At 38.5% G+C, this 25,021-nt stretch overlaps 1 protein-coding gene across 3 annotated transcripts in view; it reads left to right on the top strand.

Moving 5' to 3' along the window:
* cntn5 (contactin 5) overlaps positions 1 to 25,021 on the top strand; it is a 111,762-nt gene that overhangs the window by 85,099 nt on the left and 1,642 nt on the right. For 2 of the 3 annotated variants that reach the window (XM_086262180.1, XM_086262179.1), the window contains 13 exons: positions 1,699 to 1,835; positions 1,999 to 2,128; positions 4,594 to 4,738; positions 8,505 to 8,632; positions 9,013 to 9,200; positions 10,603 to 10,723; positions 13,312 to 13,470; positions 16,206 to 16,355; positions 17,039 to 17,109; positions 23,491 to 23,725; positions 23,810 to 23,919; positions 24,028 to 24,214; positions 24,378 to 24,490. In XM_086262180.1, the coding sequence (XP_086118306.1) occupies positions 1,699 to 1,835; positions 1,999 to 2,128; positions 4,594 to 4,738; positions 8,505 to 8,632; positions 9,013 to 9,200; positions 10,603 to 10,723; positions 13,312 to 13,470; positions 16,206 to 16,355; positions 17,039 to 17,109; positions 23,491 to 23,725; positions 23,810 to 23,919; positions 24,028 to 24,214; positions 24,378 to 24,490 (1,874 nt within the window). The remainder of the gene's footprint in view (positions 1 to 1,698; positions 1,836 to 1,998; positions 2,129 to 4,593; positions 4,739 to 8,504; positions 8,633 to 9,012; positions 9,201 to 10,602; positions 10,724 to 13,311; positions 13,471 to 16,205; positions 16,356 to 17,038; positions 17,110 to 23,490; positions 23,726 to 23,809; positions 23,920 to 24,027; positions 24,215 to 24,377; positions 24,491 to 25,021) is intronic. The other variant, XM_086262181.1, reaches the window with a different exon arrangement.

Genomic DNA, 25,021 nt, shown 5'->3' with positions numbered 1-25,021 from the left:
ATTCGGAACCGCTACATCGATCACTACGGCCGTCTTCTTCTGTTTGTCTACCACCACTATGTCCGGTTGGTTAGCCACCACCATTTTGTCCGTCTGTATCTGGAAGTCCCACAGAATCTTAGCTCGGTCATTCTCCACCACCCTTGGGGGCATCTCCCATTTTGACCTCGGGACTTCCAGGTTATACTCGGCACAGATGTTCCTGTACACTATGCCGGCCACTTGGTTATGGCGTTCCATGTATGCCTTGCCTGCTAGCATCTTGCACCCTGCTGTTATGTGCTGGATTGTCTCTGGGGCATCTTTACACAGCCTGCACCTGGGGTCTTGCCTGGTGTGATAGACCCCAGCGTTGCACCCCTAATATATATATATATATTGATGTTTGCCTATAAGGTCTTGTTTGAGAGTGAAAGACATTCAAGCTAAAAGGGATTAAAATAAACTAGAAATACTCTGGATTTGTGACTCGCTGATTAGCATTTTCTTTCCCGCACAAGACTGACAGAATGTTCCTGCCCCAGTAAAAGGTTCTTGTATATTTTATAATCTTGTAAATGTACAAGAATTTAAAAAAGTCACAACCACAGATCAGAGGTGCAAGATGGAAAGAGACTAGAAGATAAAAAGAAAAACCTACAGCCTATACAGTGTTAAGATCTTGAGTTGTGAGAGAGATTTTCTGCAGTATGTGGAGTTGAACAGGAAATGTGGATGGAGCCTTGGGAACACAAGAAAGTAGGCTGTGGAGAAAAAGAGAAAAGTCTGATGGTGAGTCCCCAGGAAGGGCAGTTGCTTATTGCATAGTTTGCCTTGGCCTTGGACCAGCAGTGAAGTGGAAGGAAAGATAGAAGATTTTGACATACATGATACAAATAAGTGTAGCGAACAAACAAGCAAAATTGCTTCAGTGCTTACTCACTTGGGATTTGATTTGATTCAGTGCAAAAGTGCTCCTGCCTCTTGACATAAGTTTTAGTTCTTGATTTCCTTCAGTTACTATCACCTCCCTACAGTTTTGAGCATGTTAGCTTGACAATAACACAAAAACATGAAAGTGATCCCTACGAGAGTGGCTTTCTACACATCGGAGCCCCAATAAAAAGCTGGGCTTGAAATTTTTTTTCTTGCAAAATACATGCAAAACCAATTTGCATGGTCTGTAGTACTAATTAATATAAAGGTTTAATACACTTACTTCTTGTCCCCAAAATAAGCTATAGATCTGTTGTGCAGTACATGAATCAAAACTTCTCTTTTGCTTTTTCATGCTATTCTGTTTCATGTTACCAAAAACCATTAAGGAGTGCCCAGATTTGAGGACTTTTGTGTTAAGTGATAAACAACAAATAAAAAACATTAGTGTACATGAAAGAGAATGCAAAAACAAAAGACTTGATGGTTTTAAAGATTAAAATGCTCAAATTAACTAATTAAAACATAAAATATTACTGAGATTAATAAAAGCAACATGTACACAAACATCAAATACATGGCACATCTGATTTGAAACGTAATTTATAAATTAGTAATCGTAATAGTTTATTTTTAATCAGTGACTGATTTTATTCAACTCTAATACAAAATTCAGCCTTTTACGTTGTACGTTGACGATGTATTCATGCATGCACGTTCTTGTACCTGGTGTGCACTTCAAGGATACATTACTTATTCGTAATCTTTTTTTCTATCTTCAAGCCCTCCCGCAGTGGGTCAGAATGATTAATGATACTCAGATGGATAGTGGAGAGAAGCTCCAATGGGAGTGCAAGGCCATTGGGAGGCCCCGGCCCACCTATCGCTGGCTTCGTAATGGTTTGCCCTTGACATCGCAGGTACCCATTTTACTTCACAGTACCCTTTCTTTTGCTCTATGGAACATCTGAATCATCCTTGTGAATCTTCACATCGACTATATGCAGTACAATCCTGCAAATTATCTCCGCATCCAGGAGGGATATTCCTTTATTCTTTTTCTTTTTTTTTTTTTTGTTCCAGGGTCGACTTGAAATAGTGAATGGGGAACTGACCATTCACAAAGTGCAGCAGGCGGACTCGGGAATGTACCAGTGTGTTGCAGAAAACAAATATGCGGCCATCTACTCTAATGCTGAACTCCAGATTTTAGGTATCAGCTAAATGGATTTAAGTTGAGCAAAAGAATGTATCAAAAACAGAAAGGGTTGGTGTGAATTACTTTAATTATGTTACTTTCCCTTTCTGCATATTGTTTTATTGAATGTCTGCAAAGAATAAATTGCAGACATTCAGTATTGACAGCTGAATAAGGTACTACATGATAGGTAAGGGCGGGTTGCTGAAATGCAAGCGGAGAACACTGAACTGTGAGATGTGCTGATTGCCAATCAATGGTCCCTGATTTAACCCTGGCGGTGGGCGGCATGAATAAAAGAACGCCTCTTATAGTTATATTCAGTGAGGTGTCTGCAAGCATTAAGCTTAGGAGAGTCCTGAATAATTCTACCTTATTCTGAAAACAAAAACCAATGACTTGTAGGTATAGATTTATACTAATGGGAGCAAACACTAAGAGGAAGACATCAATGGTTTCTTTGATGGAGTTTAATGACTCCATTAGAATCTTATCTTCGCTCTATCGTTTGTCATCAAAGCCCAGACTACATTACTTCTCCCATTACTTAGGAAAACAAATCTTCGATCCGGACATGACTTTCATCGGCCATTTATTAGTCAGTCATTACTATTATCACTTAATAATCACTTATAACCATTAATATATCGGCCTACATGGTCTATATATTGATGGTGAAGTTTTCTCATCATTTCTAACAGAGTATCAGAGTATATGTATCTTTTTCTTGTTGCTGGTTTGGTTTTTTGTACATAACAAAACCTCCATCAGAAGCACTTTAATGATATTAAAGGCCAAAGAAGCTGTGTTCTTTCTTGAGGCTCCTGGGTAAAAAACATAACAGTCATACTGAATAGCTGTCCACTGTTCTGTCTTGATGCAGTATTTTCTCCCTGTCATTTTCTATACTGGGACACATCTGTGACACCCATTCCCCTTTCATGTTTCCCTGAGGGACAGTTTGATTTACTGTCTGTATGGCTTGCCCTTTTTTGAAGGCAAGTCTGTGGCCTTTTGAAAATCTTACTGCAAGTGGATATGTTTTTTTTTTTTTTTTGCCCAATATTTAAAAGATTAGTATAAAACCAGTGTAAAACAATCACTGTTCAGTTGATTTAAATTCAAAGGCTTGCCTGCAAGAACCAAAAGTGCTGTTTTTCTAAAAAGTTTTATCTGTGCTGACGAGGAGGTGCTTTTTGCCCTCCTTGGAGACAGAGTCACACTTGTGATATTTAGAGACTGTTGACGAATGTTTTCATAAGTATAACCCCCAGGCACATCTTCCTGGTGACCTGTGCTCTGTGGAGATGTCCACAAGCAAACACTATCAGGACAGATTACATGACTAATAACAGCCTGCAGATGAGCGATCACTAGAGGCTATGTGGGGGCAGCGGCTGCCCTCACGTCTGTGATCTTGTCCTCGATCCAGCTCTTATGGGAGCGTGGCGGGTGAAGTAATACGGGTACTGCCACCAGCAGCTGTAGGCCTGCTCTTATTTTGATTAAAACAAATACGCACAGCAACTGCTCTGTTTTCTGCTACTTTCGTGTCTAGAGGGACCTCTGCCACTCAGACAGCTACTGAGGCTCAAAGACACAAGTGTCACAAGGAGAGAGGGGGTCAGCCTGTAGCTACAGATGGGATTGAATTGTCATTGTGTATAATGTCACCTATGAAGCATCATTCAGAATTTGAATAATCACAGTTGACTAAGCCCTGTAGCCTGTAGATGGCCTTGATTTGTAACTAAGCTATATGCTAGCGCCACAACGTTAATGCCTGAAGCCTTTTTCTTACAAAATTATTGCTTCATTTGTTTTTGCAAGGCACTTATATTAATTGAAATTTCATATATATATATGTATGTGTGTGTGATTATAATACATAGCCAAAGTGGCTCATTTCACAGTAAATAAAAGAATACATGTATGCATAAAAGCTCTCCTTGTAATACTTGTTATGAAAATTGTAGTTATTTGCAGTAAATTTCGATTAACACAGTGTTCTGAGTCATGATGTGCCAGCCTGAACCCTCTAGCATTTTTAAAATAATTACTTTGAAATACCACAGCTGAAAAGTCAGAACTGCATTATGCTTTTAACTTTTTTAAGTTTCAGCAATCGCACAGTAATTAAAACAGCAATAAGCATCAGGTATATGGGGGTTTTTTTTGTTTTGTTTTGTTTATTTAGTTTTATTTCTTAAGTAAGCAGGTGAATTTGAAAACAGTTTCAGATGAAATAAAATAAAACAAGAATCCAAATTTCCACTGAACAGATTATTCAGCTAGCTTGTGGAATTTTGCTGTAAGTGGGGGCTTACATTCTGGTAGAAGATGGTAATACTGCATTTTGTTAGAAGTCATTTGATTCATAGATTGTTTTAAAGCTACATCCACGATCAAATGTCCCTTAAAATAAGCACTTAAAGTAGTGAATCTTTATTAAAGAAATATTTGTCGTTTGTCTTACACAGCATCAGCACCCGTTTTTCTCCCCAATCCCATACGGGTCATAGCCACACTTGGAAAAGATGTGTCATTAGATTGCAAACCAAAGGCATCACCCAAACCACGGATAACATGGAAGAGAGGAGACCGGAGGATAATACCAAATAAAAGGTACAAACATGACCACTCTCAAATGAAAGTAACTTTTAACATACTGGATATCTTATTTTGATCTTGTTTATTAGAATGCATGGAGTTTTTAAATTGTTTTTGTGCATTTGTCCCTTTACATGCAACTTGCAAGAACCTCAGAGCTAATAGCTCTGCTTAGGATATTTGAGTGTGTAATGTGTGTGTCATCATGTTAAACTTAGAAATGTGACATATGTTCAACACGGTGTATGGTGTGATATGGTTGTTTTCAAAAACCACTGTAGATACATGTCGTGTGCACTGTGTACAGGGGCTCAATGTTACAGGCGTGTCTATTAGTAGGGTAGATTTCTACTCTTAATTATGATTTTTGCTTTTAAACAGTATATCACCACAAGCCTAAGATTATGTACAAGTATTTGTGTAAAAACTAAGATAAACATGTAAAACACATAATCTATCTTAAGTAGAGCATCCTGTATAATAATATGTTGTTAGAAGTGTTTCAGTGTTTGGAAAGAAATCTTTTAGACTTGACAAAGGATTCATTTCCACTTTTATCACTGGGAGAGGCAGCATACATTTTCTTTGAATAGTCGTAGATTTACAGTGCCGCAGCTCTTTTTTGTAATAGAATCTGATTTTTAGTTCATCTGTACAGTTTAGAGAATAAAATATTATGAGAGAAAGTTAATTGCTCTGTAAAATATGTATGAAGTCATGAAAAGTTTGTCTCCCTCGATATCTTTATATTGTTATTCATCCTAGTTTTATGGCATAAATTCCACTGTTATCATTGGAGCTCAGGCCCTTGAGGAATTGTCTACATGTCTTGTTGTAACACATCACAGTTTCATTACTGTAACTGAAATAAAGTGTCACTGTTAAAATAAAACACCTTAGGTACTGGCAAAGCTCTGGAGACTCATACTCAACCCCACCTCCTTCTCAAGGATGCTGACAATTTAGACCACACAATTGCATTTGGAATTCACATGCAGTTTGATGCATCATCTTTTATGAGAAACATCTCTCCATTGCACCTAGAGGGGGCTGAGCAAGGCGCGGGTCTATCAATCAAACTGAGCGATGCCGCTGAAATTATCAGTCATGGCTGAGCATCTCAAGTTTTGAGTGAGAGAATGGAACCTTTGTTTATCGGCCAAGATTCAGCAGTCTGTTGAACAGCCTCACAGCAAGGACAGCCAGTTGATAATCAGATCCTCAGTATGTGGCTCCTTCAAACAGGCAGGGACAAATCTTCCTTTCTCTAACAGGTGGAAGAATATTCAGGGATTAGTTTATCAGGACCATTTCAGAGGTTAGTGGAAGTTTGTGCTATTTATTTCATTTTCGATTAAATTTAAAATAGTCTTCATAGGGTTCTTTTTGACATTTTTCTTGCAACTGATGGATGGGTCGTGATTAATGGCGCTAAGGTTTTTGTCAAACCTTTGCAGATGTTTTTCATATCACAACACAACCTTAATCTTGTTTAATATCTAACTTCAAATAAACTGTCTGAAATTGCTAATCTCTCCCCTCCTAGTAATATATAATTCACTATAAAGTGCGATCTTTAGATTTGTGAGGTGTTGTTTTTTTTCTTTATAAGCTCTACAATCAGTGTTTCACATTTACGTATAGATTTTCTCTTAACATATTCAGCGTTTTGATAATCGCAGACTCAGATCTAATTACAATTTGACATCTTATGCATTGCAACTTAAGGTCGCTATAGTAGGTTAAGCAGGTAATTGTGTGTTTGTGGGAGGTGCTGTTCAAATGGAGATCAATCTTGTGAGAGGACGATTTCTATCTGAAAAATCCAAAATAGAGACGAGGAGATATGCGTTTGCAGGTCTTGGTCAGAGTGACTCCTGTAAGGATTTTCTGCCATTTCCAATAGTAAAGAGTTTATGGGTGTAGAGACGTCCTATTCATGAAAGACCGGGAGGAATCGAGCGTCACGTTTATCTGGCATTGACAGCTGTGCTGACTTAATGAAGGTTTGTAATTAACATGGATTTCCACTAATGTTCAGGGCTTTTGTCTCTTAAATAGAAAGTATTAATCCTATTAGTTTGAAAGCACATGGCAGACTCATTTGAAATCTACAAACACTTTGTTTGAGAGCCAATCAGGAAGAGCATAATTTCACCATTTTTTTATTATTGCAAAATGTTTTCCACAAATAATTTAAATAGGTTACTAATTTCATATGTGAATTAGTATATTGTTGCAATCTGTTTTATTTCACTTCAGAGATCTTTCTTTAGATGAAGTTTTCAAATCCTATAGTTTAGCTGTGATCTTCTTATGTTTACATCACATATTCTGTTTACCCAGCGTTCCCTATCTTGTCCTTTCTGCCTCAGTGTCCTTGTCAGATGTAAATTTTTTTACGCTAATTGAAAAATGTCTCCTGGCTGCAGATTGCCACAGAATTGTGTATGTGTGGCAAGATTTTTTAGTCACGCCCTCGTGAAGATCCCCTTGCCAATTTTAATCACCTTGCCCATGATGAAAGTGCTCAGTGTTGTAAATGTGAATGCCAAATAATGTGAATTAAATTACGGCAAAAGACCGGAAAACCTCACACCCCCTTGTTATTTTTGACAAGTGAAATTAATTTTCTAATTAAAAAGAAAAAGTACGTGGATGCACCTCAGTTGCCAATTGGTGCGAGTTCATACACTTTTATATATCTTGCCTCAAAGGCAAGAATTTGAAAAAACAAAACTAACAATAATTTCAAAGTATTAACCACCTCCCCGTTTAAAATTAGACATAACATAAACATCACAAAGGAATCGGTTTGCCCTAGAGAGCAGCGTGACATGATCACAACATGGTCACAATGCCATACTTTAACATGAATCCTGCTCTATAGCCATCTGCTCACACACCTGCTCTCAGGCTTTTTGTATATAGTTACAGCCACAGCTATCTTATGTTAACCAATGCATTTTCCAGCTGTTATTTACAACTCAGAGAGAAATGTTAAAACCTAATTACTATTGTCTTTCAACTGGAGACGGGAAAGCTGTGGGATTGTGGCTGTTTCTTTTTGTGTCTCCGGTGTGTATTTAAGGAGGGCAGCTTGGTGACATGTACATCTGCATTTGACAGTTTTTGCTTTAGATACATTAAATGAACATTTAAGGTTTCTCTGGCGCTACCATGAGCAGTCTGTAAGATGAATGCACTATTTATGTATACCTAACAAAGAATCTTGTCATCTATTCTTATTATTTTACTTTGTGTAGTGTTCTCTGCAGATTTTGTACTGAAATGTTTCATCAGTGACTTTTAAATTATTCTGCAATTAGAATAAATTGCAGCTGATTGTGTTCTTTTAAAGATTAAATATAGCAAAGCATTGTAGTGGAATTGAAAGTCAGAGAAATAACTTTCTCTGTTCTTGACATCAAAACCTTGTCCTCATTATCTTTAAAAGCATTTCCCTTTAATCCTGTGCATGGTGGAGCTATTTAGTGGTATCAAAAAATCAAATTCATTTTCACATTTTTACTATGATTAATCTTTATTTCATGTGTTTATTTTCATAGTTTGTTGAAATTGAGTTATATAAACAACTTTAAGATGTAGATCTAGTTGTTAGTATTTCAAGCATATCTCATGAGATTGCATATGCTCTTACCGATAGTGAATGTTACTATTCTTGTAACCCGAACAACCCCAAAACATATAACCTCATGCTTGAACTTGTTATTTGAATTGTTTCTCATACCAGTATTGATTTTTGTGTCCTTTCTTATAGGATTATGCTGTTACGGAACAACACTCTGAAAATTGTTAACTCCAGCCGAGCGGATGAGGGGAACTATGTGTGCCGGGCAGAGAATCAGTTGGGCTCGGCAGAGATGACTGCCATACTGTGGGTAAAAGGTAAGTGATGCCCTGAAGGCCTTTATTTTCTGCCAAATTAGCACAAGTCGGCCACCAGTAAACAGTCCCCAATGTCATTTTTTCCTCCCCACCTTTGCTCGGGTGCCAGGGAATTTATTGTGCTTGCTCAGCCGTGAAGAAGGCCTCTCACATTCAAGAATCATATTACAAGGACACACTCTAGCAGTGTAATAGTATGTCTCATAGCTGCACTGCGCACAGTTTAGAACAGAGCTAACCAGGATATTTATCTGACAAAGGTGAGTGTTTTTGCCCAGGTTAGGCTTGGGTTCCCGTGATTGCTCTGCCTCTGATGTCACAGCTAAATGCACTGCCTTCCGTTAGCCTGAGGTGACAGTGCAGCAGCTTTGTGCTTTCAGAGGCCATGCGTGTGGTGCTTAGCCCGAGCAGAGTGGAGGTGACTGTCGGGGAGAGTGTGGTGCTGAGCTGCAAGGCGACACATGACACGTCACTGGATGTGGCTTTCCAGTGGTTCTTCAACCAGAAACCAATCAACTTTCAGTATGACGGTGGCCACTTTGAATACATCCAAACAGTAAGAGCCCGAGTAAGAGCAATAGTACTATTAACAGCAATTTTAACACATTTGCTTTTGTTCCTATCTAACTATTTATCTCTGTCTATCTAATTATCTGCATAAATATCCATATGTTCTGTGTAAACAGAAGGCTTTTTTCCCTTTTGTTTAATTTTAATTTTTCCACATTCATTGAGCCTGTCAACCAACCTATTTAAGTTAATTTTCCTACTAGTATTCTTATTGAACCGAACACTTGTTACACCTGAAAAAGAATCAGGTCCGCCAAAGGTCAGACACCCTTGTGGTATCATCAAAGCGAGTCAATAAATAACCCATTTATGCATATCAAAGACAGTCCTTTTGTTTTGAATTTCACCTGTGAACTGTGAAAATGAGACACTGACTCATACTGGCTCAGCTTTGAAGGTTTATCAGGGTCACCAGTGATTTAGTATGAGAGGTAAGGCTATTGTCAGCTTTTCTTCAAAGCTGACAAGCTTGGCTTGGTTATGGCAAAGTCTAAGATTCTGCTCACAACAAGTACACGGTAGTTATTCCCATCTAGAGTTAATATAGCACAGTATCTCCTCTTTGACTTTTATCCTCTAGAATTGACCAGGGTATACAGGATCAATGATCCTTTATATGCGATGTACCAGCAAAAGCAGAATATACACAGAAAGAAATGTAACCTTTGGCTTCCCTCAGCTACAGGACTGTTTCACTAACCTTGTCTTTTCACCTTCTTCATATTTATCTTTGTTATTTTTGCTGGACCGCTTCTGACCTCTATGTTTCACTTGTTTGTTTAGGACCAGCAGATCAATTGATGATCAATAGATCAATATATAATTTTCTGCCTCAAGGTGCAACATTTTTATACAAGTTAATTTAGTTTTGTGTTTTTTCAGAGGTGCTATTTTCCCTCTCTGCAAAAAAATAATTGGTCACCATAATTGTGACCAACCATAAAATGTTAAAGTTGAAAACAAATCAGCAAGCTACTAGCAGGGAGTCCTGTTTATGTCACTATTCCTTTATCAACAGAGGATGTTAAAATCACATCTGCCCTGATATGTCCTCTGCCACAACCTGTCCTCTAGGGAGGAAGTATTTGCAGTGACAATTCTTTACAGGCACAACAGAAGCCTGGCTGATGCATGGTTTGTAATTTTAATCAGGTTTCCTGCTAAACAGCTGCCTGTAGACTTTGAATTATTCCCAGTCTTGCCTTAGGCATTTCTCATTTCAGCAGAGAGAAAATACGGGTAGCTGAAGAATGTAGCACCAAGCAAGCACCTGAATTAAACAGGAATTTTTCAAGCCACATGAGCCTCTACAAGATGTAAAGGAATCACACTTTTTGTGTCGAGCACATTTAGGCTTGCCTAATACCTAACTTTTTAATGCTTTCCTTTCCCAATTGCAGCAGTCTTCAACAGTGGATCTGATGATTAGGAACATTTTGTTGAAGCATGCTGGGAAATACGGGTGCAGAGCCCAGACCAGCGCTGACACTGTATTTGCAGAGGCAGAACTTCTTGTGCGAGGTAAGCTTGTTATCTGGCAGTACACTGTGACGTCTTGCGCGCTCTTTATTGCTGGCGACTTACTGCTTCTCTTGAACTAATCCACAACTGCAGTACAGAATTACCGTATTGCACACTCTTGGAGAATTTAGTCCAAGTCACTGTGCCACTTGGCTAGCTTTTAGGTGAACAGGAACATTGACATAATGAAAAACTATCTCGGTGAACATATGGGCATTGGGCACATGTGGGCCCAAGACAGACTTTCAAATTTAGTGAGCCAGTGCTTTAAAGCTATTAGTAATTCTCTGAAATAATGTTAACAATTTCTTGGAATCTATTAAATTAGCCCAATTTGTTACAAGTGCAGCTCATCTGGGAAGTTGGTTAATTACAGTGATCATTAGAGATTTGCTCCTGCTGGGGACAATTGTGCCAAGACTACTTCCACATTATTGCCCCTTTTTGATCATTTCTACTAATTTTACATTATCATGGTGAATGTCCTCAGCAGATGTTGCATCTGCATGAACAGGTTTGCTATGTGCTGTTAAATAGATTGACTGAAATGTCTAGTGATCAAATGCGTTGGTTATTTTTTGATTGTTGCTGAAAATTGCCCATGCAAGTTCTGGGCTTTTTGTTTTTTTTGACTGTTGTAATGACACATTAACGCATTGTCAGGCTAATCATCATTTTATGAGTGACACTATTTAAGCCTCATTGCCTGGGGAGTTTTCATGGGAGATGGCAGGAATATTTATAATGAAAGCAAATCTATGTCAAGTTAAGCTTTGCCTGTTGATTGTCTGTGTTATAATCGGGCAATACTTTAATATCAGTGGTTGGTGAGTGACACTGGAATACTGTTGTGCAGGTAGACTCAAACTGTTAGTGTTGGGGTTGAAAGTAAACCTCGAATGTGTTTCATTTTCTCTCATATATAACAATTATAATTTCATAATTTCAAGTAATGAAGTCATCTTTTTAACCTTCAGCTAAAAAAATTATTACTACGCTTATATGTAAAGATGTCACTGAGTAGGGATGCTGTGGCATTAATATGGTCATCTCAGGCTTATAGCAGTAACCCATACCAGTTGTGTGACATTTTTGACAGCCAGCCAATCAGAGGGGAGATAGGTTGAAAGAAAGTTACTCTTTAAGGGAGAGGAACTATGAACAGAAACTCCACTAAAACCCAGTACAACAAAAATAGTTTTGTTTGTCGTTATTTTACTTCTTTTTTTTTTCATTTGACATTGTGGATTTTTCACTTTTATTAGAAAACCTATGGTGAGCAATCAGACAGGTAACTTGGGATGAAAAACGGTGGGGGGATTTGCAACACAGCTCCCTAGAAATGAATTATTATCTGTGCTATTATTAGCAGAGTATGTAAAGTATGCAATTTAATATGCACCTCTAGTTATGAGCCACAGTTTAATATGTTTTCATTACAGCTGACAAAACAAAACAAATGCATTAGTTAATAACAAAAAATATAAAACATGGTAGAGAAGCACGAATGCATCCCCCGGACATCATTATAGGTGGATATTTGTCATGTCAACTGCACATCTGCAGAAAGGATGGTATTTATTACTGGCAATGGCTAGCATGTATCGTTCACATTAATTTTGAGTTGATGCAGTTATTTGCATGCAGACTTCAGTTTTTTTTATATATAATGAAAATATCTTTGTTTCCAAGATACAAAACATCTACAATTCAAATTGTTATTTTAAGCATCTGCATCATCTGCAGATACAACATTTAAATACCATATACTATTAATAAGAAAGGACATAAAATAAACAGTAAGTTGTCTCCTACCTGTCAAAGCTTAAGCTGCTAACTAGCTGTAGCTAATAGAAATCAACTCATTCACTGCCCAAACACTGGCAAAACATTCCATATAGACGCCTATGACAGTAATTATTTGGATCCCACAGTGCAAAGAAATGGCCCTTGCAGTGTAGCTTTCTCATGGGCACTTTTGGGGGGACACAGTAGATTGATTTTCACTGAGCGCGCCACCTGTCTGCTTTTTCATTTACAGCTGTTCCCTCTAGAGTCCTTAGATGTTTGCTTTAGCTGCAGTATACGTTTACCTCTGAAGACTTAGGTAAACATATGTTCAGCTGTATTAAAACAGAGGAAGGCCTGCCGTCCAGTCACGCTGAGCAGAACTGGCAATTCCCTCCAAAAATCCAAAAAGGAAGCGTCGCTATCCCTTAATCATCGTCAAATCCTTGGCAATGAATCTGTGTCAACCTGCATCCTGCTTCACTTTAGTCAGTTTAGTATGTTGTGTTCTTGTCTGGTGTCTGTTTGTGTAAAGATTACAACAGGGAGCTGGTTTTGTCACCATACACGCACAGCTGCATTTCCCTCCTAATGCTTCCGCAGTTGCATCCATTAGTGTATCTAATTGTAACAGCCCATAATGAAAACATCACAATGGGCCAGCTTAAAAATTGATTCAAACAGCAGCAAAGATTGATGATTGTTTGGTTTTTTCCTTTTTTGCGTGGCCATTTCAGAAGCGTTTTTTTCTTTTAAACTTTCAAACATGTTTTATCTGTGTCTCCTTTTTCTTCCACCAGGCCCCCCCGGACCACCTGGAGTGGTGATAGTGGAGGAGATCACAGACACCACAGCCACTCTGTCGTGGACACGTGGTGTCGACAACCACAGCCCTATCAGCACTTATAATATACAGGCCCGAAGCCCATTTTCATTAGGTTGGCAAACTGTCAAAACAGGTAATCAATAAGGAGCAAATTGCAGCCTGTAGATCTGGGAGGTTAATGTGAGGATATATACAAAGGTCGTAATCCTGCCCAAAGTTCTATACCAAGATAGAGAATCAATCCAACCTGATCAAGGTTACTGTTTTCAAGAGAAACAAATACAATTTTCTTTGGCAATCTTCTCTTACTTATATTAAAAGTTTGAATTCCTCGTTTTAAACAGTTGCTATAGAAAAAACTATGAAAACAGTGCTCTCTGATGCCCATGTAAACATTGCCTTCTACGTGTGAGATTTTTAACAGTAGGAATAGGATACGATAGGATAAATAAGAAGCAAATTGATCGTATTCACTGTTTCATTCATTCAAGTGTTTGAATGAAGGCTATGCCTAACAGAGTATGAAGTCACTCCAGTGCAGTCTGAGTTTATTTTAGTTCTAGTTTATCTGCTTGTCCATGTGAGTCATGAATATGCAGCTGAACTTACCTCTACGTCTCCTTGCACCTTGGAAGTTGGTGAATTTGTTTCTAGATAACCTGGTTAGCAAGTGCATTTTTAACTAACTGTAATATTAAATATTTAATTTTTTAATTTTAGAAGGCTTTAAAAATGCTCTTGTCGTGTATAGTAGTACAATTAAACAAATCACAAGAAGATATGTTAAAAGTCGATATCTATGAAGTTGTCTTAGGCTAAAATTAACTATGGGGATCATTTATGTCAAGTTTTAAACATGCTTATTTTTTCCAGTAAAGTTAAAATGAGACTCTGTTGGAACTGACTATTTTTTGAAACTGCAGTTTCCAACAAAATAGCACTGTCATATCCCGACAATGCTTATGGCTTTAAAAAAATACTGTCTTACCAAGTAGTAGTACAGTAGTACAAGTTTAAATAAGAACACTTATTAACTAATACAACATATTACCCTTCCCTCTTGCACTCATACCACTGTTCTCAAAAGGGTAATTTCATTTTGCTCCTTGCCTTGTGCGTGTTGAGCAAGAGTCACTTCATCTTCCTGCAGACACTAAGCGAAGGAGGAGATGTGGCTGATGCGCCCGTTTGTTTCAGTCTTTGAGGCTGGTGCTGTAGTGCGACAGCTAGTCGGTCTTAATAAAGAACATGAAACACAGTTTTCTGTCATTTTCTAGTTGAATTCGGCTATTTTTCAGAGGTGCTCAGCAGAAAGTAATTTGAGCACATATCAAATGTCACTGGTGTGAATTTTAGTCAGTGTCATGTCAGCAGTAAGTAGGAAATTAACCTTTTGGGCTTGAATTATAAAACCGATCTATGTTCATTTAGTAAAAAACGCACTTTCAGTGCTTAGAAAGAAATCCTTTTCTTCTGTAACTACATGGAATAGCCATCAATTACTATCACTTAGCATTAAAGAATGAAGGCTTGCTAAGCGTCGTGTGTAATCCATCTTAATATGGCGTGTGATAATTATAGCAGAGTTTAAGGTGTGATAATGATTCATCCCCACAGATATATAAATCATACTTTGTATACCCTCCTCTCACATCATGTCTGTTCAACTACATTTAATTTGATAAAGCACAATTAGGTCTCTCTGATATATTGTCAGTGTTGAACTTGTTAAGATTAGCGTGAAGGGGATTGGGTTTTTAGCTCCTGCTCCTTACAAACAGAGTTATCAGCTCATGTTTGGAGAGCAGCCTGCTTGACAGAGTGATCTCATCGTGAGCCGCTGTGAATGATAAGAGTGTAAGCTCCACTGCTTTAGAGACCTCTGGTTCATTTGTGACATGGATATGCTTTCAGTCAATGTTTGATTGTTATTGCAGGATCAATATTGACAACGCTTGATTATGGCAGTGCTGAAGCAACTAGATTAGTTGCATTATCTCCTTGTAATTCTATTCTAAATACATTCATAAAATCAGATTTTTTTTCCTTTAGTCTGAGGCTGTAATTTAATTGCATTGGTTTGTTCTGCTGAAACTGCAAAAAATGGTTGAAATCACCTTCACTCTGTAACGTTTTAAGCTGTTGTTCATGCGTCAAAATGCCATATATCACCTTTAAAGCAAATTGTGTAACATCACCACCTGCTGTGAAAATATAACAAGTCACAGTGAATCTGTGAGGATGATAAAGAAGTTGTACAGTCCATAAGAACAAAGGAGTCTTTTGTTGGCTCAGTTCACACTAGTTTTTAACTGAAAGGCAGGTTAAAATCTCCCAACACTGACATTTTGCATACAGGCATAAATTGTGACCCTTTTTTATGTCATTCTACAGTTTGACAGGATTAGATTTAAGAAATGTTATGCACAGTATGTTTTCATATGTAGACTATGTCAACAGACTTTGTAAAAAAAAAAATTTGTAGGCCACAATCCAGGCTGTGTTGCTCTTCCAGATCTGTTCCACTTCTTGCCTGTTTCAGTGGCTTTTCACAGTGAAACACTTACTTAGTTGCATGATTGAAGTCAAAACCTTTGATTGTTTGGCCATAAAAAAAACCTCTGGCCTCTCCTGGTTGCATTTTATTTCTGTTTATTGCATGCTATACTATTCTTTGGAGAGGATTTTAGAAAAGGCATATGATACCTTACTGATTTATTCAATGTGCTTTCCGCAAACACCTTTAAAGCGCTAAGCTGGCACTTAGGGTACTTACCTATTATATACTGTACATAAGGAAAACTGAAGTGCTATAACTGCAACGTTGTTCTGAATAAATAAACGCACAGGAAATACTCTTGTGTGCAGACCCAGAGCCAGTGACAGGAGACATGGAGTCAGCCATGGCTGTGGAGCTCAACCCCTGGGTGGAATATGAATTTAGAGTGGTGGCCACCAATGCAATTGGGACCGGAGATCCTAGTGCACCTTCGAGAGGAGTTAGAACTAAAGAAGCAGGTAATACAGATTTTGACAGACATCAGCTGTAAGAGCACAATTATATTTATTATAGTCAATTCAAAATCCAGTTGATAACTTATTGCTGTTAGAGAGCTTAGCTGTTGCCCCCATATGCCACTTCAGAACCATGTTGTATTCCCACTGTTTATGTACTCTATTTTAATTGGGGAGGACGTTGAAAGTAAGCTGCTTATGAATGTGAATTTCAACAAGTCTAGTGTTTCTGTAAAAGCAGCCAGGCTTTTAAAGCCCCAAGGCAACAACACAGCAAAATATAGCATTTACGATGAGCAAAAATTCACTGTGCTGCTTCACTAACTGCTCATTTTCCGTCTACAAAATGCAATAATTATAAAGGTCAGTGGTCATTTCAAAGTGGCTTATTTAATCTGTCCCATCTCTTCAGCGTAATTAACAGACTAATAGCTGTATCTACGCACAGTTGTGGTAATCCATCCCAAAGTTACAATACGTGATCTAAATGTCAACAAATAGGTTCCAGTTCAAAACACAGCACTGGAAACCTACAATAGCGCTCACTTTGATTGACAGATGTTTCAGTGAAGGCACAGCCACCAAATAAGGTAGTTTTTTTTTTTTTTAGCTGTTTTCTGATGCTTTGACTATAGTTTTAAAAAAGGAGATTTTGTAGTCAGTGTTAACCTCTCTGTTTTCCACAGTCCCATCAGTGGCACCATCAAACGTTAGTGGAGGAAATGGGCGCAGACATGAACTGGTCATCTCGTGGGAGGTAGGTTTTCTGTCCAATTTCATTCAAGTTTGACAATGTGCAAAAAAAAAAACCCGTTGAATTAAATGTGTTAAAGGCAAATCCCTTAATTTAAAAATAATACTTCTCACGAGCACAAGATCCAAACATTGGAATTCCTCTGAGACCGTATAATCATAAGCAGAAATAGCACATAAATAACATATAGAAGGGTTTTTCTTTGAAATTCAAGATGCTAAATATATAAACATACTCCTGTTTTTACAGAATCTTATAAAAAGCTTGTCAATGTCTTGAGGCCAGATTGAAGATAGAAGAACAAGGAATAATGACTGCAATAATCAGTGCAAGTCAAAGTTACCCTGATAATAAATGTTACCCCAAAAGGATTTAGAAATACTAATACCATTTTTATTATCTTATCTCCGATTACTTTTATTCTCTGGATTCATAAAATAGTGCCTCTCGTTTTCTCTTGTGACCCTGTAGAACAAAGCAGTGCCTCTGGTAGTGGAAACCCACATGCATAAAGGCACATCATGATGATTATTTTTAGGATCATTTACATGAGTAAACATAAGAAGACATCTATAGCCTGTAAATATTCATCATTTAACTTGAGGAAGTATTACTCACTAGGATTAAAAATGTGATAATGGGACTCTGTGTAAGGAAATTTATCATCGCCTAGACGCGTCTGAAACAGCATGATGAGAATCAGTAATGTAATCCGAGAGTAAAAACGAGCCCACTGCAAGAAGGTTTATTGTAAACATCACTAAGTACATTTCTGACTTTATTCACTGTTTAACAGTGACTACCAAAAAGAAAAAAAATGCATATCATCTAATAATCATGTAGATGTTGCCATCACATGAGCTGCATGTGCTGCTCATCCTAAAAAACTTCACTTCCTGGGAATACTTGTCAGACATTATTAAGGAGGATAAAGCATGGTTGATGGATGACGGTAGTCCTTGTGGTTCTAAGCTTGAAGGAAATGGTCTGATGGTTTCACGATACACAGATGATTGCATTCGTTTCCAGTCAGTTGCATTCACTTGAGGTGAGATGCGATGACTAGCTGCAGTAACGCTCGCTGTGTTTTTAGGGACTTGCATTTGATTGTCATGCTATTCCCAGAACCATCAGCGGGAGATCTAATTAACACATAGACAAAAGTTTCAGCAGCTCGAAAAAATAAAACGAGATCTTAGAGAAGTTGTGACTCTTGTATAGAACAAATTAATAGTACCTGTGATTACACTATCCTGCTAATACAAGGTTTTACATTTCCTTTTGTAAGAACCAAGTTTGGGATACAGCACTGTGCAAAAGTGGAGAGTCAACTCTCATTTCTTTATATTTTCCTTGGAAAAATTGGAAATGTGCTAACGTACATGGATATGTTGTTTTTGCTACGGAATGTCTAGACACAGAACTGGTTCATCTTTCGATTCAGGTGACTTTTCTGTGCTTGAATATATAAGGTCATATAACACAACATAGGTCAGTGTTAAGTGCTTAACCAAGAAAGGGAAACATTCCTCTTAAAATGTTCAGATACAAGGACTAGGCCAAAAAATGATGGAAAAAGCAGCCAATGTCCAAAGTAAAAACAACTTAACTTTACAAGAAAGTCGGGCTTCTTGGAAGCAAAATGGTAACATGATGAGGGGTGACTCAGCTTTATCACAGTACTGTATCTGTGTATCAGAGAAAATTATGTAGTGCACAAATATACCTCATTAGACATTTTCTACTCACTTAAAACTTCCAAAATTAAAATGTCTTTAGACAATGTGCAAAGGCCATAGTTCATAAACAGCAGGGCTCTATTTACATGTAGGCATAAGTTGAAGGATGAACTTGAAAACACTGAGGTTGCTTCTTCAGTTCTAGCTGTTTGTGACTTCATGTGCCCCAAAGTGAAAGGAGACAACTCAATAATGAGTTTGTAGAGTGGCCAACTACCGAGAATGTGTCATGGTGTGCTGTGTGGCAGGCAGGAATTGGACCCAAAATGCAGGACTCACGGAGGCAAAACGTGAACTTGAAGGCAGCTTTATTGCTGACCAAAGCAAAACCAAACAGAAAACCTAAACTGGAAAGCTAGAACCAAAATACACAAGAGAACATCAGGAGAGACAGGAGGCAAAGGAATACACAAGCTAAGAAATATAGAACAGAAACCAAAACACCAGTAGTCATAAGCCAAGAACCCAAAGGAAAACAGCCCAATAAACAATAATATAGAATCAAAACACTGGGCCACAGGCCCAGGACCGTGACAGAATGGTGTCAAACATGAGTGTGTTTTACCCACAATCAAGGCTTACCTACTGAGAGCGCAAGTGTCGAGTTCACATAAGTTTTTATCGTTTCCTTTTGTGAAATACAAAGCTCTTGAAACCTGAATTATTTATTCATTGTTCATCTATCCACTTTCAGCACATCACAAAAATAACACATACAGTTTCTTATCATGGCATTGTTGCTTTTATTGGCCCACTACACCTTCTGTGTGTACACGTTATAAAGTTTCTAACAAGCAGTGTTTCCCAGTGTCAAGCCACAAATACAGGCATTCACTCCAAAAGTTATTAATCAAACACCTGACTGTTGCAAAATACCCAAACCTGTTTTTTTATGTTCACCAACCTTTTCATTTTGATTAATTATTATTTCTCCACTGATAATTTCCTCAAAACAAACCATTCATGTCAGTTTCCCCCTTGTGTCTCCATTCACAACACCGGGCAACCAGGGAAAACAGCTGCACACTCCATCTTCTTCTGAACATGTCTGGCCACAGTAACACCTGGAGGTGTGCAGTTCTAATTACAGTCCAGGTGTGCATAGTCTGTATGCTTGATTGCAGCGATGTTTTGGAAAAAATGTAAATAATGTTCCTAAAAACTAGAAAATGAATTTTGATAACCCTAAGTTATATATTTTTTATATAAGAATACACTTTTATTTCTACTTCCATTCTACATGTGGCACGACAGTGGGACTGATTTGCAAACCAAATACAATTGTGCACTGTTGCATAGAGAAGACATAACTGTAAGATTATCTATTTTTTTATTGAACACCAGAAACAAAGAGGTAAACCACATTTAACTATACTACCGTGACATAAGCTGTAGCACTACAGAATTCTTTCTCATCAGCTGTGTCAGGTGTAGGTGGTCAAAAGCAGACCAAAGTGCGCTTTTACACCCTAAACTCAAAAGTTCTTGAAGCTTGGGCCCTCGGTGTGTTGCTGATTGAAAAGAATTTCTCTACTTCTTTGTTGCTGTAACTTACTGCAGCTGTCATTTCCAACAAACACGACAGTTTGCACTACATACTGGAAAGTTCCTCAGCTGTAGAAACAAAGATAAAATAACCCAGGTGGTGATGCACTGAACTCCAAGGCAGCATTGACCCTTTTATTAGGAAAGGCAAGGGAGATGCACATTATCTCCCTTGCCTTTCCTAGAGGGGTATATCACATAGGATGCCATGTGAGCTGTGAGGGGCTCAGGTGAACATTCATCATTAGGGCAAAGTGACCTTTTTCCATTTAGACACAGAGACGTGGGAGACCCATCTGCTGTGATATACTGGATGATTTTCTCTGACTTTCATTGAATTTATACTCAGATATGGAAAGTCATTGGCCCACTGGGACAGAACAGTTTTCCTCAGGACCAACCGTTGAACTGGCTGTTGTACAAAGGCAGAACATACACGAGATAACAGACTAAACATCTGTCTACAGTCATTTCCAGCACATGTGCAGATTGTGGTTATAAATGGCTCTGCATTTCAACATGTATAGATGATGTGTTGGGAGCTGTGGCAATATTACCATGTTTATTACAAGCTTATTATTAACAGTGGCCAAGGAGTGGCTCAAGATCATAGCTCATTGCATTTTAAACAGGGTTCTAATTTAGCCTTGAGAAATTTGCTTAAACATCACGGATCTTAAAGTTAGAGGGCGCAACTTGGTAATAATTGCAAAAATTGCTGACACGGTTCAAAGACGGCCAGCTGGGCCATTTACTACACAGAGCTACATCAGTCTGGCAAGTGATTAAGATGTACTGAATTTAAAATTTGGTCCCACCAGAGAGGCGCAGTAAAGATTAACCTTGACTCTTAGCGTCATTCTCTCTAAATCCAGAGGTGTTTATGAAAATCTGTTTGTAATCTCAAGCTACAATAGTTGTAGAAAATATAATAAGTTTCACAACAAGTAAGCGGGATATTAGTATGAACCATTTCCAAGTGGACAGCCTGGCTCTCAGCCAGATTCAGGCCAATGCAGCTACTGAATTGCTATGAGCAGAGCTGAGAATTTGCAATTGAGATCAGCTGAAGGATACATTAACAGGGGACCAGTGAACAGATGTAGAGGCAACTGACAGTTATTCTTGTAGTTATTAAGTATGGGAGCCCAACTGCCACTGGGAAGATAACCTTCACATCAGGAGATGTGCACCTCCATGGCACATTATGGGGGATAATGTCCATTCCAGATGGGATGCTGTTTGGTGGTAGACCATTTCCTATTTATAACTCAAGAGTGTCATTAGCTTGGCTAGTATAGCACAATGACATCCATCTTATAAATACCATAGCGCCCCATGTTGAGGGACACATAAAGCTCATAAAATAACGATTGATGCTTGGTATGACACAAAAGCCTAATAAAGAGCCCTTATGAGTCATGCGTGAATTTAAATAATTACAAACAGCAATTTCTTGCTCACGATTCTCCTCATAAGGTTTATAGCTGTGACTTTCGTTCACGCACATCCATGATCTGAAGAATTAGGTTCTTCCACGAGTGGCTCAGCATAAAAGTGAGAGCGAACATTATTCAGTCTCCTCATTTGTTTTCATTCAGACATTTTCTCCAGTCAGATCAAGTCACTTGTGAAGTAGCGAGCCTACAACAGTGAAAAATTTAAGTGCTTCTTCAAGAATTATATTGTCTCTCTGCCAATTTTGAGGTACAAGAATTGGTCACCCATCAGGAAGTGTGTCAGTTTTCGAGAGAATCACAGCACAATGCTGAGACACTTCACTTTGATACAGTAGCCTCCTTCTGGTTCTTGGCATTTTAAGTAGTTTTAGCTCTACCCTATTTGTTCTTGCTTCTGCTAAATGCTTTTGGAAATAAATCAAGACTCTGTCAGTGATCAATGGAGATGGATATTAGAGGAGACAGAGCAGGAATGTTAGCCCTTTTTGGCAGTCAGGGCATGTGAGCGCATAGCAGTTCCGCCTTTCCAATCATCTGTGGAAAGTTGTCAGAGCCTGGACAGCCATGGTGGGCAGGGTTATTAAGCAGGATGAATGACTAAACAGTCTCTGCAGCTTCATTCAGCCATCTCTTTAGAGGCGACTGCGAGAGACTGCTTTTACACTTGTAGCCAAAGGGAGGACCATTAGTGATGCCTCCATAGTCCCCATCACTGAGCCTTAAGACTTACCTCAGTTCAAACTGTGTCCACGCTTATCTGTGACTATCTCACATCCCAAAGTCTTTCTGAACTTAACTAGCTAATTTGTTCACGCTGTTTTGTAAAGACCTGTGTTCCTTGGCATCTCTTTCAAATCTCTGCCAGCCGTGAGAATAATTTTGATGGAAGCTAATTCATTTCCACTGATCATCCCTGTAATTAGGCAGTCACGGTGATTGGTCATTGTCGAATGAAATGTGAACTACATCTCTATTCCCACGCAATCCCCCTACAGACTAGATAGCTAATGCGGGTGATGCCTTCAGGGGACTGTATCACTCTGAAGCTTATGCAAATCAACACATTACAGCAAATGCAGCATACTTGCCAAAAACAGGTGTACAGGTGTTTGTCATTTATTAAATTTAGCCAAAGATTTAATCCCTGCTGCTCATATTTTAATTAGATTCTAGCTCACTTAATAAATTGGCACTTGATTTGATTAAGTACAGAGCAGCTGTGGAAGACACTTCCCAGTTTCACCACTATAGGAAAACCACAGATAATCACTGGAAACCCGTGTCCCCAAAATCCTCCTGTCAGACATGGAAAGATAAATAGCTACATAATGGGCACAACTGAGCCAGATATGATTTGTTTCCATTGCTCAAGACTGACTGCATCTTTATTAATACTGGCAGACAGTTGCAGTAAATGGGTAGGAAATTGAAAGCTGGTTAAACGGGATTACCGCAGAGGAGAAACTTCTTTTTTCATTCAATGAGATCCTTGCTTTCAATGATGAAGCTGTCCAGATTGGAAATTGTGAAAATGATGCACTTTCAGTCAAAGAGTTTAAGTGCTGCTGAGCTGCTTTTGTATTCTTATACCAGTGAAATACACTCCATGGTGATTGAGTCTCCTCTTTCTGTGTTTTCAGCCTGTATCTGAGGAGTTCCAAAATGGTGAGGGTTTTGGGTATATTGTTGCATTTCGTGCCAACGGGACACGAGGGTGGAAGGAGAAGATGGTGACTTCCGCAGACTCTACGATGTACAAATACAGGGACGAGACCTTCCCTCCTCTTACCCCCTTTGAAGTGAAGGTTGGTGTCTACAACAATAAGGGAGATGGGCCATTTAGCAAAGTTGTCATCATCCACTCTGCTGAGGGGGGTAAGTTAATATTCATGGTAGTATGAATTTTAAAGACAGAGGAGGAGTTGTTTTCTCCATTAGATCTTCACTGTTGTTTTACAGAGCCAAGGGAAGCGCCGTCTGATGTGAAAGCTTACGGCATTTCTTCCTCAGAAATTAGAGTGACTTGGAAATCGCCCACGCCTGGTCCTGGAAAACCAAGAGGATATGAGGTTTGTATAAATTATGTCTGTGATTGTTTCTTTGCACACTTTTGGTGTGTGACATTTTGTAAAACGTTCTCCTTCTTGCATTTTTCTGTCCTTAATTTCTATTAACAGGTCAGCTACTGGAAGGATATGGAGCTGGAGGAGTCAGGAAAAAAACAACAAACTGTAAAAAATGAGACATCGATGGTCTTGACAGGATTAGAGGGGAACAGTGTGTATGCCATTACAGTAAAAGGCTTCAACAGCATTGGCCAAGGTCCTGGCAGTACTGCTGTCACAGCCAAGACCAGGAAACCCCGTGAGTACAGCACTGACACTAATCTCATAATACTATATATGGAATACAGGCTACTTGTTAAGTTTGCTTGCCTGTAGAAAGTGTAGTAATTGACCTAGTTGGCTGAAGCTCTCTTTTAAAGTCTTTTTAAATTTGGACTTTGGGTGTTGTGTTATATCCATAGCTCCTGCTCAGCCACCAGCCAACCTTCACTGGCTTCAGGAGGGCAACAACGTGTCCTTAAGCTGGGACCCCGTGAAGGCAAAAGACAATGAGTCTGATGTCATCGGGTACATGGTAATGATCCATCCTTATATTGTTCAGTTACATAAAATCTGGTAAATTGTTAATGCAGGGAGGAAAAGTTCCCAAACAAAGTATCCTATCCTCGATTTTGCTAAAGATTGATCTCAAACTCTGCTCGTCTCCACATGAGTAGCCGTGTTTATAGTTTATACACTGTGGCAAATAATTATTTGATCCCCTGCTGAATGCGTATGTTTGCTAACTCGCAAAGAAATAAACAGTCTTTAATGTTTATGGTCGTTTCATTTTAATGGAGAGAGACGGGATATCAACGAAAACAAAAACACATTACATAAAAGTTGAATAATTATTAGGATCAAATAATTATTTCCCCGACTGTATCTTAGAGAAATGATACCTCTCGAAAAGATTGAAAAATGACCTATGATACACAACTATATAAATGCAATAGGTATTACCATTACCTTCAGCAGGGTTTACATTCAAACTACTACTTTCTCATAAAGATTGGCTTGCTGCATTTCTACTGACCTAGTTTTGTAACAAATAAGAATATATCTG

Source organism: Aulonocara sp. 'chitande type north' Nkhata Bay, linkage group LG14, assembly GCF_057382095.1.
Source record: "Aulonocara sp. 'chitande type north' Nkhata Bay isolate Kocher_YH1m ecotype deep benthic linkage group LG14, A_spYH_male_GT1.1, whole genome shotgun sequence".
Taxonomy (NCBI): Eukaryota; Metazoa; Chordata; class Actinopteri; order Cichliformes; family Cichlidae; genus Aulonocara; species Aulonocara sp. 'chitande type north' Nkhata Bay.
Note: the sequence above shows the minus strand (reverse complement) of the source record. Positions and strands in the feature narration are given on the sequence as shown.